General features: G+C 47.0%; 1 protein-coding gene and 1 long non-coding RNA gene across 5 annotated transcripts in view; one reads left to right on the top strand and one right to left on the bottom strand.

Annotated features, from left to right (window-relative positions):
• Positions 1-494: 494 nt before the first annotated feature.
• On the bottom strand, positions 495-11,986 carry LOC123366999. Its single transcript, XR_006578261.1, has 3 exons — positions 11,909-11,986; positions 11,349-11,414; positions 495-698 (listed from the first exon to the last, which is right to left on the bottom strand). It is a non-coding gene; the product is annotated as an uncharacterized LOC123366999 (long non-coding RNA).
• The window catches only part of LRP11 (LDL receptor related protein 11), a 61,005-nt gene continuing 50,332 nt past the window's right edge, over positions 10,444-21,116 (top strand). For 2 of the 4 annotated variants that reach the window (XM_045010969.1, XR_006578260.1), the window contains exons 1-2: positions 10,444-11,143; positions 16,901-17,058. In XM_045010969.1, coding sequence (XP_044866904.1) covers positions 10,621-11,143; positions 16,901-17,058 — 681 coding nt within the window. In that variant the 5' untranslated portion in view covers positions 10,444-10,620. The remainder of the gene's footprint in view (positions 11,144-16,900; positions 17,059-21,116) is intronic. The other 2 variants (XM_045010967.1, XM_045010966.1) reach the window with 2 other exon arrangements.

Genomic DNA, 21,116 nt, shown 5'->3' with positions numbered 1-21,116 from the left:
TCTTTGGCTTTTCTTATTACATTTTTACACTTAATTAGATTTGCCCACTCCAAACTGATTCCTGACTGACCGGTAGCTGTCAGGCATTGCAAGCTTCCACAGCGCTATGGCCACTCGCTTCTCAACTCTGAGGGCTGCTCTCATTTTGGTATCTTTGCGCTTCAGGGCAGGGGACAGCAAGTCACAAAGTTCCATGGAAGTGGCCCTACGCATATGAAATTTTCGCAGCCACTGGGAATCATCCCAGACCTGCAATACTATGCGGTCCCACCAGTCTGCGCTTGTTTTCTGGGCCCAGAATCGGCGTCCCACGGCATGAACCTGGCCCAACGCCACCATGATCTCCCAATCGCCACATGACATGCTTCTAGGAACATCTATGTCCATGTCCTCATCAGTATAGTAATTGCGCTGTCATCGCTAACTTGCCTGGTTTTGCAGGTACTGCACATACTGCTGGATAATGCGTGAGGTATTTACAATGGTCAAAACTGCAGCGGAGATCTGAGCAGGCTCCATGCTTGCCACGCTATGGCACCTGCACGGGTAATCCTGGAAAAAGGGCGTGAAGCGTAGGAGAGCTGTTCGGTTCAAGATGGCCTGAGGCTGCTCCTACTTGTTTGCATCTGCATGTTCCGTTTGAAGGATGGAAATCATTTATTGTTGGTGAAGAGTATCAGGTATTTGGTCCATGATAACTGCATAAGGAAAAGGAAACACAAGGTGTTGAGCCTCTGAAATTTTTGATCTTTCCACAGAAAACTGCCTGATGCTAGCACAGGAGTTCATGGACCAGATTCTGATCTCACTTATATCATTATGAATCCAGAGTAATTCAGCTAACTTCACCCACAATAGCTCATGCTCCAAAACGTCTGTTAGTCTATAAGGTGCCACAGGATTCTTTGCTGCTTTTACAGATCCAGACTAACACGGCTACCCCTCTGATACTCAGCTAACTTCAGTGGAGGTGCATCATAGTCACTCCAGTGTAAATAAGATCAGAATCTAGCCCCATGTGTTCCTGTGGGGCATTTCTGTGTGAGAGAAGATTCTGATGTGAGGGAAGGGGGACCCAGTGCAAGTGGTGTTGAATTAATCTTTCCTTCATCATATTTTTATAACCCCTCTCAAACTGAAACTCACCTATTCTTCTGGAGCCTACTTCTTTAATACCTTGTATCTGGGGGGTCATTATAGATCAATGACTCAGCTGTTTCCTACTCTTCTCTCTCCTCACCTCTCAAAGAACACAATTTCACATATTTTCACACTCCTTTCCAAATGCAGGTGTTCCCAGAACTCATGCACCGATAATAAGAAAATTGTTGAAAGAATCACTGGATTCTGTGTTGGACATAAAACCTGCATTTTTCCAGCATGTGTCCCAGATGGCTGATTTCTGGATTTAGTCTAGTATTTGGGTGACAGATTGTACCATTAAATCAGCAATTATGTGGATTTGGTTATTGTGCTTTCCCCTGCCCCAATTCCCCTCCATGCTAGCCTCCATTTTCTGGGGTCAACCTATTTGCTCTGTCCACAAATGCCCATGCCACAGGCAGAAGAACTCCAGTAGTTTGGGAGGAAGGGGGGGGGGCTTATGGGACCACTACTGTCATGCAGGAATTTCATCCTAAGTCAGCTAATAAATAAGAAAAATAAATGAACCTCAGAGAAAAAAAAATGTTTCCTCTTCCTCCACTGTCCCTTTTTTGTTTGTTTTTGTTTCTTAAATGGAGGTTTGAAAAGATTTCTCTACACCAAATTCTCAGTGTCTTTCTCAGTGTCTGCTATTGTACCACGTGGTGTCTGGCTAATGCTGTTCAGTCAGTTATGCAGTATCTGGGCAGAGAAACAATCATAGCACATATAAATGTATGTTAAAATAATCACGATATGATTTTCTTTGCCTGTTCCTTACTGCTGCTGCTGAGGGAAATCTTTAAAAAACAAAACCTCAAACCTCTCTCTCTTCCTCACTTCAGACTTGTCCCTGGTTTAGTAGCATATATAACATATTAAAAAAGGACATACAAATGTTCTGTGTATGGCCATAATTGGTACAGACAAAGGCAGAGAATGAATATTTTCTATAAATAATACACAGTGATCATTAGTAAAGCTCACATTTTTATTTAAATTGATATTTACCAATAAAAAAAGCCCAGTGGAATTTAAAAATACAGTACACTTATCTAGGGTTGCTTTGTTTTTCAGGGTGTGGGAAGATGTTTACAAAACCCGAAGGGCTAGAGCTGTTTTTAATTTCATTCTTTTATGTGGATTTGCACCAGGGATGAATTAAGTCCAAATGATACAATTATTATTTTCAATTTTCAATTAAGATGTTTTAAAAGAAAACAAAAAACCCAAATTAAACATCCCCCTGCTGTTTCTACAGCACAAACATTACAGTATGATGCTAGTGAGAAAGTGAAAATTTAGTAGAAAATGACAAAACACAGAAACGAAGGTATCTAACTCTCACGCCTCTATTAACACTGCTCTAACCCCTAAATTCCAGTCTAAACTCACGAATTGTTGCTGCATATCTTGAGTCTGGATCTCATTACCATCAGACTAAGGCCATGTCCACATTACAAAGTTTTGCTGCCTCAAGTTACAACAGATAAGCTGCTGCAGTTAGCAAATCGCTTGTGAAGGTGCACACTTAGTTCTTTGCATTGGCACAGCGTGTACTCACCATGAGTGCTTGTGTCAATGCACAGAGCGGTGCACCATGGGTAGGTATCTCAGTGTGCAACCCGCCACCATTCAGGACATTGTCTTTTGGGTCATTTTGGCAATGCATGTTAGGTCAGAAACAACTCATTCAGTGGTGACTGGGAGTAAGCAGTCAACTTCCCAAAATGCAGTGTCTTCCATCCTATAATGTCATCTCTGTTCCATAATTTTTTAGCCTATTTTTGATTGCTCTTGAACCCACAGAGGACTTGTCACTTCCTGCCATCTCCAACAGAAGCATGGTGTCTGCACAGCTCTACACTGTTGTCATGAGAGATTCCTCCAGTATTTGCACGATCTTCCTATATTTGCAGAGCTGCAAGAAGAACATGGTGATTTCCTGGCGGTCAGTTTACTGTGGGACACAGCGAGAACCAGTTCAAGATTGTTGTTGGTGTTCATAGAGCAGCTGCAAATGGTGGAGCACTACTTCTGGATCCGAGAAATGAGCACTGACTGGTGGGATCACGTCGTGATACAGGATGGGGATGAAGAGCAGTGGCTGCAGAACTTTCAGATGTGCAAGGCCACAGTTCTGGATCTGTGTGCCAACCTCAGCCCAGCCATCCAATACAGAGAAACCAAACTGAGAGCTGCCCTGACAGTGAAGAAGCAAGTGGCAATCACACTGTGGACTGCAACACCAGGTTGCTACCAGTCAGTGGGAAGCCATTTTAGAGTTGGGAAAATCCACTGTGGGGGCCATTGTCATGCAAGTGTGCAGGGCCATTAATTGTCTCCTGCTATATAGGACTGTGGTTCTTGGCAATGTGCAGGACGTACATTGGATGGCTTTGCAGCTATGGGGTTCCGAAACTGCGGTGGACCAATAGATGGCACACACATGCCTATTTTGGCCCCATAATGAAACGTCAATAGTTGTGGCCTGTTAATTTGGAGGCACCAACACTGTAATGGAAAATTTATTCCACATTTACCTCAGGTTCCTTTCCCTGCATCAGGCTCACCCATGCTTGGCTGCTGGGACAGACTGGACTGCAGTAGAGTAAAAAAACAGGTCCTGGCTCGTGGCACAGCCAGATACCCCCAGTCACCTGTCCCCCATCCTCCTCCTCCTCTTCCTCATCCACCTCCTCCTCGCTGTTCACAGCAGGGGCCTGTGACTCAGGATTCTCAGAAGTATCCATGGCGGTGTGCAGGGTGGTGGTGGAGTCTGCGCCAAGTATTGCATGCAGCTCATTATAAAAGTGGCAAGTCTGCAGCTCAGCACCGGATTGACTGTTGGTCCCCCTGGCCTTCTGGCATGCCTGCTGCAGCTCCTGGGATTTCCAATGGCCCTACTGCTGGTCCAGGTGTACCCCTCCTTCTGCATCCCCCAAGCAATTTGCTCAGAGATGTCAATATTTCTATGGCTGGTTCAGAGCTGTGCAGGCACAGCCTCTGCTCCCCATAGGCCTAGGAGATTCAATATCTCCTGTCTACTCCAGGCTGGAGCGCAACTGGAGCCTGTAGCCAGCATGGTCAGCTGGGCAGTTGCACACAAAAATGGAGAGCAGATAGAGGTGTGCTCAGCAAGCGGGGCAACCAGGAAAAGTTCAGGAGGTGGTGTTAATATGTTGGCGTAACTGGGCACTTACATCAGTGGGAGACAAATTTTAGTGCAAACACATGCACAGCTAGGATGATGCAAGGTGGTTTACGTCAGCCTAACTGTGTAGTGTAGACCAGGAGTGAAGCTCCACATTACAAAGAGAACGTTATCACTGCAATTTGTACTTGGCAAATTGTTCAAACCAGCCATCAACCACCAATCCTCTTCCAGCAGGTAGGAGGATTCATATTTTTCATGTGGGCAGTTAGCTGACAGTTACTCACAAACAAGTTAGAGAAGAGAAAAATTGTTTAAGCTCAGAATCATGCAGATGACAGATTTTATGTACATAAGATTTATGTTGTGTATTCACTGTTCACAGAGCGTTTTGAAGACACAGCATGAAAAGGAAAGCATATTTATTTTTAGAATACATTTTCAAACAAAAATAGAAGAGTTAGTGTTAAAGAAGGGTGTTCATATTCTACTCACGGCTCCCATATTTATGTTGTCCTGTGAAGTTTGAACATGACCAAAGGGGAAGTAAATTGACAAATTTCCTAAAATATGAACATTCCTGAGTTCCCAAATAGACTATTAAGCAGTCACTATTAAGCGGATTTAGAGTTAGTGGGGCCCTGTGTGCAGTTTCATTTTCAGAGCCCGCCCCCTGGGACCCAGCTAAGAAAACATTCTCTCTTATCTCCCCGCCCCTGTTTTTCATTCTTTTTTATCTTCATCCTCCTCTTATATTATAATAGGAAGTAAGTGACAATAAAGTGAGGTACCTTGATTGAGGCAGGGGGTTGGGGTGCAGGAGGAGGTGCAGGGGTCAGGCTCTGGGAGGGAGTTTGGATGCTGGGTGCGGGCTCTGGGCTGGGGCAGGGGGTTGGGGTGTGGGGTGTGGGAGCAGGGAGGTGTGCGGGCTCTGGGAGGAAGTTTGAGTGTGGGCTCTGGGCTGGGGCAGAGGGTTGGGGTCTGGGAGGAGTCAGGGGGCAGAGTTTACCTTGGGCGGTGCGGCTCCCAAAGCGACTGGCACACCCCTCTGACAGCGGCTCCTAGGCAGGGGTCACCAGGGGAGTCTCTCCATGCTGCTGCCTGCAGGCACCACCACCACAGCTCCCATTGGCCACGGTTCCCGGCCAATGGGAGCCGCAGAGTCGGTGCTTGGGGCAGGAGCAACGTGCGGAGACACACCCCCCCCCAGGGGCTGCAGGGACATGCTGGCCGCTTCCGGGAGCGGCGCGGTGCAGAGGGAGGGAGGCAGTGTGGGCAAGAAGCTGCCTTAGCCCTGCTGTGCTGCTGCTGGCACATCTCTGCGCGCCCCTTGGGGGGAGGAGGGCAGCAGGTCTCCGTGCACTGCCTGGGAAGGGGACAGTGCACAGAGCCGCCTCCCCCACTCCTGCCAGGGGCACGCAGAGACATGCCAGCAGCCAGCTGCTTCTGGGAGCGGTGTGGAGCCACCGGCCACGGAATGCAGCAGCCTGCCTGCCTGAGCCCTGCTGCTCATCAAGTTGTCAGATGAGATTTGCCCTGCATTTTGGGGTCCTCCCGTCATTGGGGGCCCTGTGCCACCCGTACGGTTTCTTTCATGGTACATCCACTTCTGAGTCACACAGTTGTTTATATTTCATGATCAAATGCATTGTCTAACCATCCATCATCTTTTGAAGGAGAAAACTAGCATTCTTTCAAACTATTCCAATTTCTCATGAAGCACCTGCACTAACAATAAACTGGGGTACATGCAGGTAGCATTAAAAAAAGAAAAGGAAATCCATACAAATACCTTTATCAATCTCTAACATCATTCTTGACATACACACACGGTTTTATAATCATGTAAATAACAGACATGAAGAGGATATCTTCACTTAAATTGACCAAATTTAAAAAATATGCACCTTTATGACCTAGAAAAAATAACCTGTGATATTCACAATAATGAAGCAGTAAAAAGGACAGGAATTGAAACATACAAAATATTCATCCACACTCGAACAGGCATTAACAAAAAAATTGATATTCATAAGTAATAAACTGCTGCCACCTTCTGAATAAAACTCAGATTTACTATAATGGAACCATCAATGGGATCAGGTTTTCATCCCAAGGGGACAATTCTCCCTTCTGGAACTTGGTACAGGAACAGAAAAAGCCAAAAGTGGCTTTAAGTCATTTTTACTCCCTCATATTCTTGGTGTGTCCAAGGCAAAACAGGGCCCCAAACAGGAATCCGAGTAGCCTCAGAGCTCAGAGGCAGAGCTCCTCTAGCTAACACTCCGCTGCAGTGGGCCCTGAGGGGCTAGCCACACAATTCAGGTGCAGATCTTGGTTTGGATTCCAAATGCTCCGATTCCCTCCCCTAAATAATGTGGGGCTGTTAGTTTGGCACCTCTTTATAAAGGAAATGTGCTTGGTTTATTATTGATGAAAGCCCTGGAGACTGAGATAATCTATTCACAGAACAAATACAGCATGGGCAGAGGCAATTAGAAGCATCCCTACATTGCCCTGCTGACAAGTCATCAACCCTGACCTGGAGGGACCCACTTATGGGGATTAGTGGCCTATTCACTCCACGCCTTCTTTTCTGAGTCTGACATTACCCATGAGGAAACTCATGATTGTTAATTATGGAGGCTCTACCAACACAATATGATTATGCTTACGATGTATTTATATTACCGTAGCATGTAGGAGCAGTAGTCACGGACCAGTACCCCATTGTGCTAGGCGCTGTACAAACATGGAATAAAAAGAGGGTCCCTGCCCCAGGGAGCTTACAATCTAAGTTTAAGACTGGAGACAACAGAGGGTTTCAGACAAGCCCAAAGGTGAGTATGAGGAAACAATGAGATAATTTTGCTGAGCATGATAGGCTGTGGCCTGAGCACATCATCAATATAATCATTGTAAAGTTTTTTTGTAGGCAGCACAACAAAGAAGTGTTTTCAGGAATGGAGTCAGCTTTGCAGATGTTTACTGGGAGCATCTCCCAAGGAAGAGGGGCAGCCTGGAGAAAAGCATGAAGGTTTGTTTGAAAATTTAATGACTAGGTGATGGGCATCATAGGTTGATTGGAAATGGGAGTCAGCATCTCAACAATGAATGAGAGATGACATGCAGGGTGGGGATAGGCTGTGAAGGGCCTTGAAAGTGAAGACAAGCAGCTTACATTTGCTGTGATGTAGAAGGAGGAGCCAGCGGACGGATGCAAAGAGTGGGTGACATATTCAAAGCGATGGGCTAGGAAAATGATCTTAGCAGGAGCATTTTGTTGCTGGGACAAAAACCACATTTATCTAGGCCAGAGAGAAGGATGTTGCAGTAATCAAGGTGTGAGATGGTGATGAGAGCTTGGATGAGAGTCCTATCCGTGTAGGTGGATAGGAAAGGCCGTATCTTAGAAATATTATGCAAAAAGAATCTGCCAGATTTAGACGTAGCCTGGATGTGAGGACCTAAAGAGAGGTCTGAGTTGAAAAAAACTATCAAGTTACAGATCTTAGTGACAGGCAGGGTGGTGGGGCTGTTCTCAGTGATTGAGAAAGGATGTGGAAGGAAGTCTTAAGGGGAAAGATTAAGAGCTCTGTTTTAGCCATGTTGAGCTGGGGCCATGTTCATATCCATGAAGACTTGTCAGAGATACAGGCTGAGATTTTAGTTTGGACAGAAGGAGACAGGTCTGGAATAACAAGATAGATCTGTGAGTTATCAGCACAGAGATGAGAGTTGAATTTGTGCTCGTGGATTAAATTACTCATGGAGAGGATGTAGACGAAGAAGAGAAGAGGCCCAAGGACCAAGGACAGAGCCCCATGCAAGCCAATAGTGTCACAGAAACCAAGGGAGGACAAGATTTCAAGAAGAAGAGTATGATCAACATTGTTGGAGGCAGCTTACAAGTCAAATAGGAGTACTGGTTCTTTGTTTTGGCTGGGAAGAAGTCTTTAGAGACTTTGATGATAGCAGTTTCAGTGGAGTGCAACAGGTGGAAGCTGGCTTGGAGATGGTCTAAATGTGGTTGTCCCATCTCAAAAAAGATATATTGGAATTGGAAAAGGTTCAGAAAAGGGCAACAAAAATTATTAGAGGTATGGAACAGCTGCCATATGAGGACAGATTAATAAGACTGGGACTTTTCAGCTTGGAAAAGAGATGACTAAAGAGGGATATGATAGAAGTGTATAAAATCATGACTGGTGTGGAGAAAGTGATTCGTCTATCTAAGTGTTATTTACTCCTCATAACACAAGAACTAGGGGTCAACAAATTAAATGAACAGGCAGCAGGTTTAAAACAAAGAAAAGGAAGTATTTTTTCATACAACGCACAGTCAACCTGTGGAACTCCTTGTCAGAGGATGTTGTGAAGGCCAAGACTATAACAGGGTTCAAAAAAGAACTAGATAAGTTCATGGAGGATAGGTCCATCAATGGTTATTAGCCAGGATGGGCAGAGATGGTGCCCCTAGCCTCTGTTTGCCAGAAGCTGGGAATTGGCAACAGGGAATAGATCACTTGATGATTACCTGTTCTGTTCATTTCCTCTGGGGCACCTGGCATTGGCCACTGTCAGAAGTCAGGATACTGGGCTAGATGGACCTTTGGTCTGACCAGGGGCGGCTCTAGGAATTGCGCCACCCCAAGTAGGGCGGCATGCCGCGGGGGGTGCTCTGGCGGTCGCCGGTCCCGCGGCTCCGGTGGACCTCCCGCAGGCACGCCTGCGGATGCTCCACCGAAGCCACGGGACCAGCGGACCCTCCGCAGGCATGCCTGCGGGAGGTCCACCGGAGCCGCCTGCCGCCCTCCCGCAGCACGCCACCCCAAGCACGCGCTTGGCGCGCTGGGGTCTGGAGCGAGCCCTGGGTCTGACCCAGTATGGCCGTTCTTATGTATTGTGCTTTCCCTTCATAGCTCTCTAAGTGCATCACAGAGGAAGGCAAGTATCTTTATCCCTGTTTGACAGATGGAGAAAACAAGGTGCAGAGAGATGAAGTGACTGGTCTGTGGTCACAGAGGCAGAGCTGGGACCAGAGCCCAGGTGGCTGGACCTCCAGTGCTCTGCCTGCCTATACCAGGCCTCGCTGTGACACAGAGGGAAAAGGATCACACACAGCCCACCCCTGTGTCAGTGGGAAAACCCCTCGGACCCTCAGAGGGGCGTAGGGTGACCAGCTAGCAAGTGTGAAAAATCGGGACAGGGGGTGGAGGGTAATAGGTGCCTATATAAGAAAAAGCAGCAAAGAGTCCTGTGGAGCATGAGCTTTCGTGGGTGAATACCCACTTCGTTGGATGCATGTATTCACCCACGAAAGCTCATGCTCCAAAACTTCTGTTAGTCTATAAGGTGCCACAGGACTCTTTCCTGCTTTTACAGAGCCAGACTAACAAGGTTACCCCTCTGATACTATATAAGAAATAGCTCCAACTATCCAGGGCCGGCTCCAGAGCCCAGCGGGGCAAGCACCCGCCTGGGGCGGCCCTTTCCCGGGGGGGCGGCAGGCTGGGCCAGCGGACCTGCCGCAGTCATGCCTCCGGGAGGTCCACCGGAGCCCCGGGAGCAGCGGACCTGCCGCAGGCATGACTGCGGAGGGGACGCTCGGCCGGCGGCTCCAGTGGACCTCCCGCAGGCATGACTGCGGACGGTTCGCTGGTCCCACGGCTCGGCTGGACCTCCCGCAGGCATGACTGCGGCAGCTCAACCGGAACCGCCGGACCAGCAAACCGCCCGCAGCTGCGGGAGGTCCAGCCGAGCCGCGCGACCAGCGGACCCTCCGCAGTCATGCCCGCGGGAGGTCCGCTGCTCCCGCGGCTCGGGGGCGCCTCCCGGGCATGACTGCTTGGGGCAGCCGAATTTGTAGAGCCGCCCCTGCAACTATCGGGCCTGTCCCTATAAAATCAGGACATCTCGTCACCCTATAGGGGCAGGCTGGGGGGAAGGTCTAGACTAGAGGCGGGCGGAGGAGCCCGCAGTAGGCTGGACGTGAAAAGCGGCGGGAGAGGTCCCAGCTGGTGGGCGGAGCCTACTCTGGCCCCGCCCCAGGCGCGGCGGGTGGGCGGGGCTCCCGGAGCTGTCCAGGGACGCTGGTGCTGAGCCGGCTCCGGCGCTGCCCGTCGCTTGATTCTGCTGCGTCCGGCTCCTCCCCGCGCACCCCGGGCGGGCCCGGCCGGGCCATGCCGCCGCCTCCTGCCGCCGCGGAGCCCGCCCCAGCGCGCTAAGCCGCCAGCTCCCGCTCGGGCCCGGCCCCGCGCCTGCCCGCCGGGCTGCAGCGGCGGGTGACTGCGGCAGGCGGGCCCGCTTCGCTTCGCCCCGCCATGGCCTCCCGGCTGCGGCTGCTGCTGCTGCTGCTGGCGGCGCTGTGCGGCCGGGCCTCGGGCGGGGAGGTGGCGGCGCCGCTGGCCGAGCTGCGCTCGCAGATCTCGGGCGTGGAGTCGCTGCTGGAGGAGTTCCGCCGCCAGCTGCAGCCGGACGAGGCCGGCGGGGGCCGCTGCCGGGGCGGCGCCTTCTCCGCCCGGCCGGACGCCATCATCCGCACCAAGGACTCGCTGGCGGCGGGCGCCACCTTCCTGCGGGCGCCGGCCGCCGTGGCGGGCTGGAGGCAGTGCCTGCAGGCCTGCTGCGCCGAGCCGCGCTGCTCGCTGGCCGTGGTGCAGCGAGCCCGGCCCCCGGGCGAGCCGGGGCCGCTGAGCTGCTACCTCTTCAACTGCACCTACCGCGGCCGCGCCGTCTGCCGCTTCGCTCCGCACCGCGGCTACAGCAGCTACAGCCTGGGGCCCGCCAACCTCACCCAGCCGCCCGCCCGCGGGAGCCCGCGCCCCGCCCTCACCCAGGCAGCAGGTAAGGGGCCAAAGCACAGGGGGGATCGCTGCTTCCATGGGGCCCACCCCCAGGAGGGGGGCTGGGGTGTCGTGTGTGACGCTGTGCTGGGGCCCCTCGGCCAGCTGGAGGGATTGGGGAATAGGCTGGACAAGCACCTGGCCGGGCTGGGCTAGGTTCAGGTTGGCTCTGTCCTGGGGACGAGATGGGCGCTTGAGCTCCCTACCTTTCTACCATTACAGCAGCTCTCAGCCGTCCCGTCCCCCCCAATCAGGGTCCTGGTGTGCCAGACCTGCAACGAGACAATGGCTCTGTCCTAAAGAGTTTACATTGGCAGCACTCCCTGTGCCTGCTCACCTTAGCTGGCTGTTCACAGGGACAACAAGGCCCGAACCTTTCCAGAGAATTCAAGCTGCTGTTGTCTGATAAGCAGAGGGTTGGGTAATCTGTTAGGGGGGATGAGTGTGATATAAAAGCTCCCAGGACAGCTTTTTAAATAACACAGTTTTGTCACTGTTTATAAAAGTTTAAATAAACAGGAGGCTCAGAGGGGGCTTGTTTTATATGTAATTTGGTTAATAAACCAACAAACAGATTGCAAGGAGCTATAGGATAGTTCTTGGTTGTGGTACTAATTGCTCCCCTCTTTTGCTGAGAATTTTACAGGAGATGTTGTTTGCTGTGCATCTACATATGAGGCAGCTAATCATAACTGATTTGTCCCATATATAGAACAGTCTGAGTGAAGGGTCAGTTCTTCAAGGTGCTAAGCACCTCAACTCTTACTTAAATCACTCAGTAAGCTTGGGCACATGGGCCCCAATTCAGCAAGGTACTTGAGGATGTGGCTTCTTTCAAGTCTTGATTAATCCCACTGACACAGCCTTGTTAGTGAGGTCACACTTAGTTCCATGGCTGTTGTTACTTTTGTGATATCATAAATACCGTAGATACCAAGGTAGGGGAAGAGAGTTTGTGGGAGAAAAAGATCCTTATTATATACAAACTCTGGGTAAAGTCCTGTACTTACTTATTCACATGACTAAAGTTACTCAGATGAATAGTTCTATTGAAGTCAGTGGAACAACACCTGAGCAGCTTTACTGTTTGTGTAGGTGTTTGTATGATGTGGCCCATTCTGCAGTAATTGTAAGTATGAGGAAAATAAACTTTGTAGCTTTGCCTCAATATGAAGGTTTGTACCTAATATTCAAGATGGCAGTTCAGTGAAGAGCTAATAAATTGGGTTAAAGCATTGATGAGCCCAGCATTCTTTGCAAGGATAAAATAGATTATCATATTTATATAGGATCTCATGTCATGTGGAATTGTGAGTCCTTAGCACATTTAAAAATTCAGCCCCATAATGGTAGAATCTAGCATCGTAGAGTTTAAGGATTTGTACAGTGGCTGAGCAAGATAGACTTCACGCAGAAACAAAATTGTTAGAAAAGACTTCTACAAAGCAAACCCAGGGAGGAAAATGACAGGGAACCAAACACTATTTTCTTCTGTTAGAGTTTTGCCTGCTTAAGAACTTCAGTATCACATCGTATAAGAGCAAAAAAAGAGAAAGAGGCTCCACAGATAGCCTAGAGATAAATAAGCAGTATGGATGGTACTCTTCATCTTGAATCAACCACATAAAGAGAAGCCGCTTCCAGAGCAACTCTGAAGCATAACACCGCACAAGTAATCCAAAGAAATGAGATCTAGAAGAAAACATGTCTGAGGATCCAGCATTCAAGACTTGTTCTCTTAAGGATTCCTGACATCTGAAGCAAAGCTCTTTGACTCACTGCTTCACCTCCTACAAATGTGACCTGTTATTAGAAAATAATATCTTAAAGGACAATCTATACATTCTCTCGAGGAATTCAGTATGTCTGCCCAAGTAAACACTTAGTGTACGTGCATTATTGAGTAGCATGACATTTAAGTAACATGAAAACACCTAGTAATAGGTGTGAATGAAGAATGCTCAGAAAGCATCTAAGGGTATGTCTACACTACGGACCTTACAGCGTCTCAGCTATACCGCTGCAGCTGCGCTGCTGTAAGGTCTCCTGTGTAGTCTCTGTATGCCGATGGGAGAGAGTTCTCATGCCGGTATAATTAAGCCACTCCCAATGAGTGGAGGTAGCTATGTTGGCAGGAGACGCTCTCCCACCACCATAGCTCTGTCCACACCGGTGCTTTTGTCGGTGAAACTTGTGTTGGTCAGGGGTGTGTTTTTTTCACACCCCTGACCAACAAAAGTTTTGCTGACAAACATGCTAGTGTAGACAAAGCCTAATACTATTTGCCCAATAGGACAGCCACTTGGGGTGGAGACTTTGGACCCAAATTTCCACTCTGTTGCACCAGTTTTATGCCGCTACAACTTGATTGAAGCTAGTGAATATTGAATAGTGACTATTAGTTCAAAATGATAACTAATGTAGTTTCATCATGTAACTAATTTGGTTTAAATTATTGACCAGTAAGTTAAGTTTCTTCAAGGGTTCTTGTTACTGATAAAAAGTAGGGGAATTAATATTCAGGTAAACTGATGTCAACAGGAATGTAAGAGCTTTTAATAAAGCGATCTTTTTACAACAAAGCCTCCATTCAGATGCCATACCAATACCACCTAACTATTTTGTTGGTGACACTCCAAGTCTGTGAAAGAAACAGGGGAAAGGAGATCTGATTAAATCTGCTGTTTTCTGCAGAAAAGGGGGGAGGGTTCCAAAGCTATAGCTCCTTTTCCTGCAGACAGACAGCTCCACAATTTGAGAATGTTAAGTTATAAAATCATCATATTAGCTTAATAAAACTTAAAATAGAAGTTGAAATGCACACTATGAACTTGATCTACCCTTCCTTGTGCTTTGTCATCATTTACATCTGTGCCGTGTGAGTGTAAACTGCTACCGAATGAGAATCATGGCATCTTGTATTCACTTTCTACAGGTCTAAATTATTACGGTTGCCTGACCCTTCCCTGTTTTCAGTTGCTTATTAAATTTGCCAAGCTTAAGCCCCTTGGGCTGAAGTTTTTCATGTTGCCTGTCTGACTCCGGCTGAGTTTATTTTGAAAGATTCAGTAAAAATGGTTCAACTGTTGTTGAGAATGAGATTAAGGAAAAAGAGGGTTAAACTCTTTTGTTTATATTAAAAAATTCCTACAACTGTTTCTTTTGCATTTGTTCTTTAGAGCATGGATTTCAAATTTGGCAGGAGATTGCTCTGGTGGTCAGGGATGTGCTTTTCCTTGGACTAATTTGGGTGAATTTTCAAAGTTATAGGCCTGTGAAAATTGTTTCCACATGCTCAGTACAGATTGGTAGCAAAATTCTCCTAATATTCTGTGTACACAGAGCATGTCTCATCCTGGGTGAACAGGCTTCTATAACTGCTATGGTGCTGAGCACAGGAACTGAGTGCAGAGAGACTGTTTCTCCTCTTTTTTCAATGCTGCCCCCTTGGCATCCAGACATTGTGAAGGAGGAGGAAGAAGTAGGATTCAGATGCAAAGGGATGAAGAGCAGGGGATGGGGCAGGCTCAGCGGAAGACAGGGCAGAAGGGGAATGGAACTTTGTCTCAGTCACGCACAGACTGGACTGCACTGAGGGAATGAATCAGGAAAGGAATGCATAGTGAATGAAGCTGGTTTCTGTAAGACCTGCATCAGTTGTTGCTATGTTGGACGGTTTGTGGTAGAGCTGGTTGGGAGTTTCCCATTGGAAGGACTTCCCACAAAGAAAAGAAAAATAAATTTCTTTTGGAAAATTGAGTTTTGCTGGAAAGTTTTGATTTTTCTATCAGAAAATCATTCCCATCTCCACAGCTCCCTTGCTTCTAAACAGGGGGGTTTATGGGAAGCTTGGCTCTGGAAGAGCCTGCCTGGTAGACTGCCTCAGCTCCTGCTGATTCAGGCTCCTCAGCTCCAAGGTAGCCCTCCAGGCAAAATGCTCCAGAGCTGTGCGGCCCATCAGCTGTACTACTCTGGAGCCAGGGCTTCCAGGACTCGGCTTCTCAGGAACCCAGACGACTCCCAAATTGCCTGTCTCCCTGCTGGGTGGACTGAGAGGATTCCACACCACTCAGGGAGCCTTGGAAATACTTTGAAAATGTCAAGATGAAATGACATTTTATCTCTGTAAAAATGAAATTTGAGCATTCCTGTTCTGTGAGAAACTTGTTTTTTTAAAAAAATACATTTATTTTGTTTAAAAATAGAATGAATTTGGACTTACCCCACAGAATGGGAATTCTCCAGTTTCTGGCCAGCTAGAGTAGGCAGTGAATGAGGCAGGGAACTGCAAGAAGTGAAAGGACAGTCCCATGGTTGGAGCACTTGAATGTTGCCCTGTGCATTAGAATCTGTCCCTGCCTCTGCCACAGAATTCCTGTGTGTTTCTGGGCAAGTCACCAAAACCCGTGTTTTCCAAGATGCCTGCTGTTTACCTCATTTTCTGGATGCCCATCTTGAGAGCCTGGTTGCCTGATTTGCAGAAGTGTTGTGTGCTCACAACTGAAGTCAGTGGTAACTGTGCTTTGAACACAGAGTGCTATAAAATTTTAAATATTTCTAGATGTCTCAAGTTAATCATTCAAAATTAGTGTTACTTTTCTGGCCTTAATTCCTCTGTGCTTCGGTTCCCCCATCTGTAAATTAGTGATAATACCACTTCATGAGATTGTTTGAAAATAAGGGCTTGTCTACACTGGGGCGGGGGAGGGGGGGAAAAATCGATCTAAGATACGCAACTTCAGCTATGCTATTCGCTTAGCTAAAGTTGAAGTATCTTAGTTCGACTTACCTGGCTGTCCTCACAGCGGCAAGTCGACTGTCGCGGCTCCCTCGACGCTGCTTTGCTCCTCCTGCCGAGGTGGAGTAGAGGCGTTGATTCACAAATCAATTTTAGATGCGATAAATCAATCCCTGATAGATCGATTACTACCCACCGATCCGGCGGGTAGTATAGACGTACCCTAAGTCAATTAATGTTTGTAGAGTCCTCAGTTCCTAGAGTGATGAGTACCATAAAAAGGCCACAAGGAAATTAATAATCCTGTATTCATTGTTGAATCTGGAAGATGTAAAGCCCTGGGACCACGCATTGAATGTTGTGCATGTGTATTTTATACAAGATTTATGTTGGCATTGGTCCTCCTAAATTAAATAAAAACCTCTTCCAGCCATTCTACTTGCTGTATAATTGTTTCAACTGAAGCATCCCTGCTTGCAGCCAAGGTTTCATAACATGAAGAGATACCATTTTCTTCCTGGATGAAGCTGAGACATCATGCAGCAGTTTACCAGTATTGCCATTTAGACATAATTAAACTTGACATTTAAAAGTTAAGGTGCATGCTTCTGTCTGTCAAGACTCAAAAGGGCATGGATTAGTTTACATTGTAAATGCTGTTTTAAAAGCCTTTGTGTGTGTGTTTTAATTAATTAAATCTTAGCTTTTGGAGAACTTCCATGGATATTTTTTTCCTTCAGCCTGTGATGTGAATTTGGATTGCTTATAATCAAACTTCTGACAGAGCACGTTCAACTAACAGACACAAACACACTGAACTTATTTAATGCTGAACAGGCAAAAACCATAGGAACTCAGATTTTGAGGGACAGGAAACTAACAGTACTGAAAGCTGTTTTCTCAAATCGGAGAAAGGCAGAGTAATAAATCAATGTCTTACATAGAATGTTTATTCTTTAGTTAGGTATGAACTATTCTGTTTCCTCTGATGAATAACTAAGCTATTTTATTTTTTTAAAGAAAATGACAAGCCTCCACACAGCAAGGCAGGACAAGATATTGTGCTGCAGTCACCAGTAGACTGGGTGATTTTGGATGGCCGAGAAAGCTTAGATGACCATGGAATCATACAGTATGAGTGGACTTTGCTGCAAGGTGACTCATCAGTTGATATAAAGGTACATATAGTATTGCGTGCAAAAATTAGTTATTTGGCTGATAATTGTATTCAGTTCAGTTGTAAATGTAGATGTTTAATGTCAGTCTATTCACATAGATGTGGTTTGTGATCGTTAGGATAAATAGTAAAAAAGATTAGAGCCTCATTTTTCTGACTTGCCAATAGTGATCAAGTTGTATAATTAATGGTATGAGAAATTAGTATCAAATAAGTTGGTTTAAAAAATTCTGTTAATATATTTACTCTCTCTTCTCCATACATGTTAGCTTCTTTTTCACGGCGGTTGTTCAGCTTCTAGGATCCAGGATAGGGGTACCTCAGTAACTTAGTTATTAAAGCAACAAGGTATTTTCACCAACAACTTGTCAGAAGAGCTCAGAGAAGCTCAAAGGAAAGTCACACTAAGGACTATCTCCAGTAGGCCACACCAGTCTTAAGAGACTGTATTAATTTATTCCAAAGGTTTCCAGTACAATTTTGTTTTGACTTGAAATTAAACGCCAAAGTAGGGGTATCACATCCAGGCCCAGCTCCTGAATACTGCCATGGCAGCACAAAGGAACCAGAAGCAGGGGCGGCTCTAGACATTTCGCCGCCCCAAGCAGGGCGGCATGCCGCGGGAGGCGCTCTGCCGGTCGCTGGTCCCACGGCTCCGGTGGACCTCCCGCAGGCGTGCCTGCGGAGGGTGCGCTGGTTCCGCGCAGCCACCAGCGGACCCTCCGCAGGCATGCCTGCGGGAGGTCCACTGGAGCCGCCTGCCTCCCTCCCGGCGACCAGCAGAGCGCCCCCCCGTGGCATGCCGCCCCAAGCACGCGCTTGGCGTGCTGGGGTCTGGAGCCGCCCCTGACCAGAAGAGACCCTTAGCTGGCTGGGGAGACTTCCCATGGGGCAGACAGTGCATAAGGTTGTAGTAGTGGCCTTACCCAGGACTCTTCACAGATATGAGCATAGGCGGAGGGATAGCTCAGTGTTTTGAGCATTGGCCTGCTAAACCCAGGGTTGTGAGTTCAATCCTTAAGGGGGCCATTTAGGGATCTGGGGCAAAAATCTGCCAGGGATGGGACTTGGTCCTGCTGTGAAGGCAGGGGACTGGACGCGATGACCTTTCAAGGTCCCTTCCAGTTCTATGAGATAAGTATATCTCCATATTAAAGGGCATGCCTGGGACTCAGCCAAGGGGATGTCAGGGATAGGAGGGAATGGGTCAGAGCACATAATGCTGCAGAGATACAGGCCACAGTCATCCCTGAAACAGCCCAGAATCAGGAGGGCACAAATGCCATTTAATGCCCCCTTAGCCAACCCTGCCCCTGGGTTGCGCTTGTGTGTGCTGTGCCTCCAAGAGGTGCTGCACACAGTCAAAAACCTCTATTGACTTCAGTGAAGTCACTCTGTATTTGAAATGGTGTAATTGAGAGCAGTATGACAGCCCACAGCTGTCAGACAATCAGGCCTTGTCAACACTACAAAGTTTTGTCGGCAAAAGCTGCCTTTTGCCAACAAAACAGTGGAGATGTACACGCTACAAAGCTACTTTTGGCAGCAAAACTCTGCTGTTTTGCCAACAAAATAAAACCACCTCAGTGATAGGCATAAAGCCTTTTACGGCAAAGTTAAAGCGACAAAGTGTCAGTGTAGACATTGCTGTTTGTTTTGTTGACAGAAATGGCTTCCACTAGTATCCCACAATGCCTGCCATGATGATCTGCTCACTTTTTTGATCTCTGCTGCCCTGCAGGCATGCACCCCTCCTCTTTCAAAGCTCCGGGCAGGGGTGCTGGAACAATTTTTATAGAGGGGGTGCTGAGAACCATTGAACCAAATTGTAAACCCTGTATATAATGGAAACCACTTAAGCCAAGGGATGTGGCAGCACCTCCAGCACAACCTAGTTCCAGCACCTATGGCTCTGGGAAGTATCTGACTGCTGAGCGTGCTGCTTCCTTTGGGGAACAAGGAGCAAATTGTTAGCGTGGAATGCTCCTGTTCTGCCCTTCACTAGGAGTACAGTGACAGACAGACTGGTGCTTCAGGGAGGGGGCAGGGTACTGCTGTGCTGTTTTGACATTCCTCAGAACTGAGAGCTCACAGAGCTGCTCAGGATGCTGCTCCCGGCAGCTGAGGAGGCGGTGGGAGAACTTGGAAAGAATCACAGACAGAACCATACGCAGACAGGTAGAGGGGGCTGCTTTGGAAGAGCCTGCTGTGCCGAACAGAGCCGGGCCTGATGTGTCAGGGAGTGTCCCCCTCCCCATGCCTCAGGATTGATCAGTCCGCCTGCTGCCTCCCCTGCCCCAGATGTACCACTCTCCTCTCCCTTCCCCCGCATGCTTCAGTTGAAAGCCACTGAAAATCTACTAGGATGCCCTTGGAAGGATGGGATTGAGAAACCTGCATCACGTGACACTGTACCTGCCCCCATGAGGCATTGCAAACCCTTCCCAAAGCACCCTGCGGCCAGTTGTACAATGGGATAGCTACCACAGTGCACTGCTCTCTGTGTCGATGCAGGAGCTGCTAGTGTGGATGTGCTCTGCCGACATCCACACTTGATTTTAATTGCAGTGCTTTAATTAAAGTGGCATAACTTTTGCTGACAAAACTTTGTAGTGTAGACTAAGATTTTTAGTCCCTTGGGTGATAATTTAAGGTTTTACTGTATTTGCATATGGATTCTTAACTAAAGGTCTGCATATCACAGCTAAAAGAAGTGATTCTTTATAAACTGATAAGAAAGCATGTGGACTTCTCTGATGGCTAGTCATTGAATTTATGTACAGAAATGTATGTATTGCCACACTACTTGCAGAACATACAGGATGGGATTTTCAAAAACCCTCAGCAATGGTTTAGCCAGTGCTGAGCAGTTCTGAAAATCTCACCTGCTATCACCGGACCCACATCACAGAAACTGCAAACACAACTGAGCCGGTTTCCAATCATCCCAGTGCTAAGTGACTAGAGGTGATTTCAAAACTTGAGTCTGTCACATGTCAGGGTATCATTGCTAGTCTGTTTATCTTAATTTAATGATTTGTTGATGCAGAATTTAGAAGGTCTGGAAGGCATTAATTAGGTATGCACTCTCCATAGGGGAGTTGAATGAAATTCAAAGAAAACCTTTTACCTATTTTGTAAATAAACTGAATATCTCATTATCCAGGCACCTTTCAGGATCACTACATTTAAATAATTTTTATAGAATAGTGCTGAAAGGAATTGTTATACAAAAACCAAAAATATGTTTTTAAAAAAAGTTCCTTTAAATTAATATGTAGTATGGAAGTGGGCTTCCAGAACACCAAAAAAAAAATCTACGGTAAATCTAAAGTTTTCATGTTAAAACAATATGCATTAATGTTGTCATCTTTGATTCAAACCAAAGGATAGTCAATAACATGGAGAGGTCAATCTTGGAATTATGTAAGCTTGGAAAAGTCACATTAAAATCAATGGTAGTTTTGTGTGTGAAAGAACCACAGTATTGGAGCCAAAGTAAATACCTGTGAAAGAGTAGATCTGTTTAACAGAAACAAACACTTTTCACAAATTCATCCTTAATAGGTGAAATCCTGGCTGCACTGAAGTCAGTGAGAGTTTTCCCATTGTCTTCAATGGAGTCAGGATTTCATCCACTAATGGATAATTACAGTTTAGTTAATATTTGTAATTATTCATACAAATATTCTGTTTTTTTACCTTGACTTTTATTATTTTGATATTTGACTTTTTTATTGTCCATTTTTAAAATGGTACATAAATCCAAAAGCACCGAGACTGGGGCTGTGTGTTTAAACAAGATAAAAGACGGCTGTTACATTGCACTTACGCACAAAAGAGCAAGTAGATGGCACAGGGGGAGATAGGGGTGATTATAAACAGATCCTGTCATCTGCAGCAGGCAATCAGTAGAAAGAAGGTGGAAAAAAGGTCAGAAGGCTTGTAACAGGGCTGGTCACCTCCCATGCACCTCCTTATGACTACGAGTGCTTCTGCAGAGTCCTGCTAATAATGTCTCCCTCAAAGGCCTCCTTATACAGACTCCACATGCATTTT

Source organism: Mauremys mutica, chromosome 3 (genome assembly GCF_020497125.1).
Source record: "Mauremys mutica isolate MM-2020 ecotype Southern chromosome 3, ASM2049712v1, whole genome shotgun sequence".
Classification (NCBI taxonomy): Eukaryota; Metazoa; Chordata; order Testudines; family Geoemydidae; genus Mauremys; species Mauremys mutica.
This window is presented reverse-complemented; position numbering and strand designations above follow the sequence as displayed.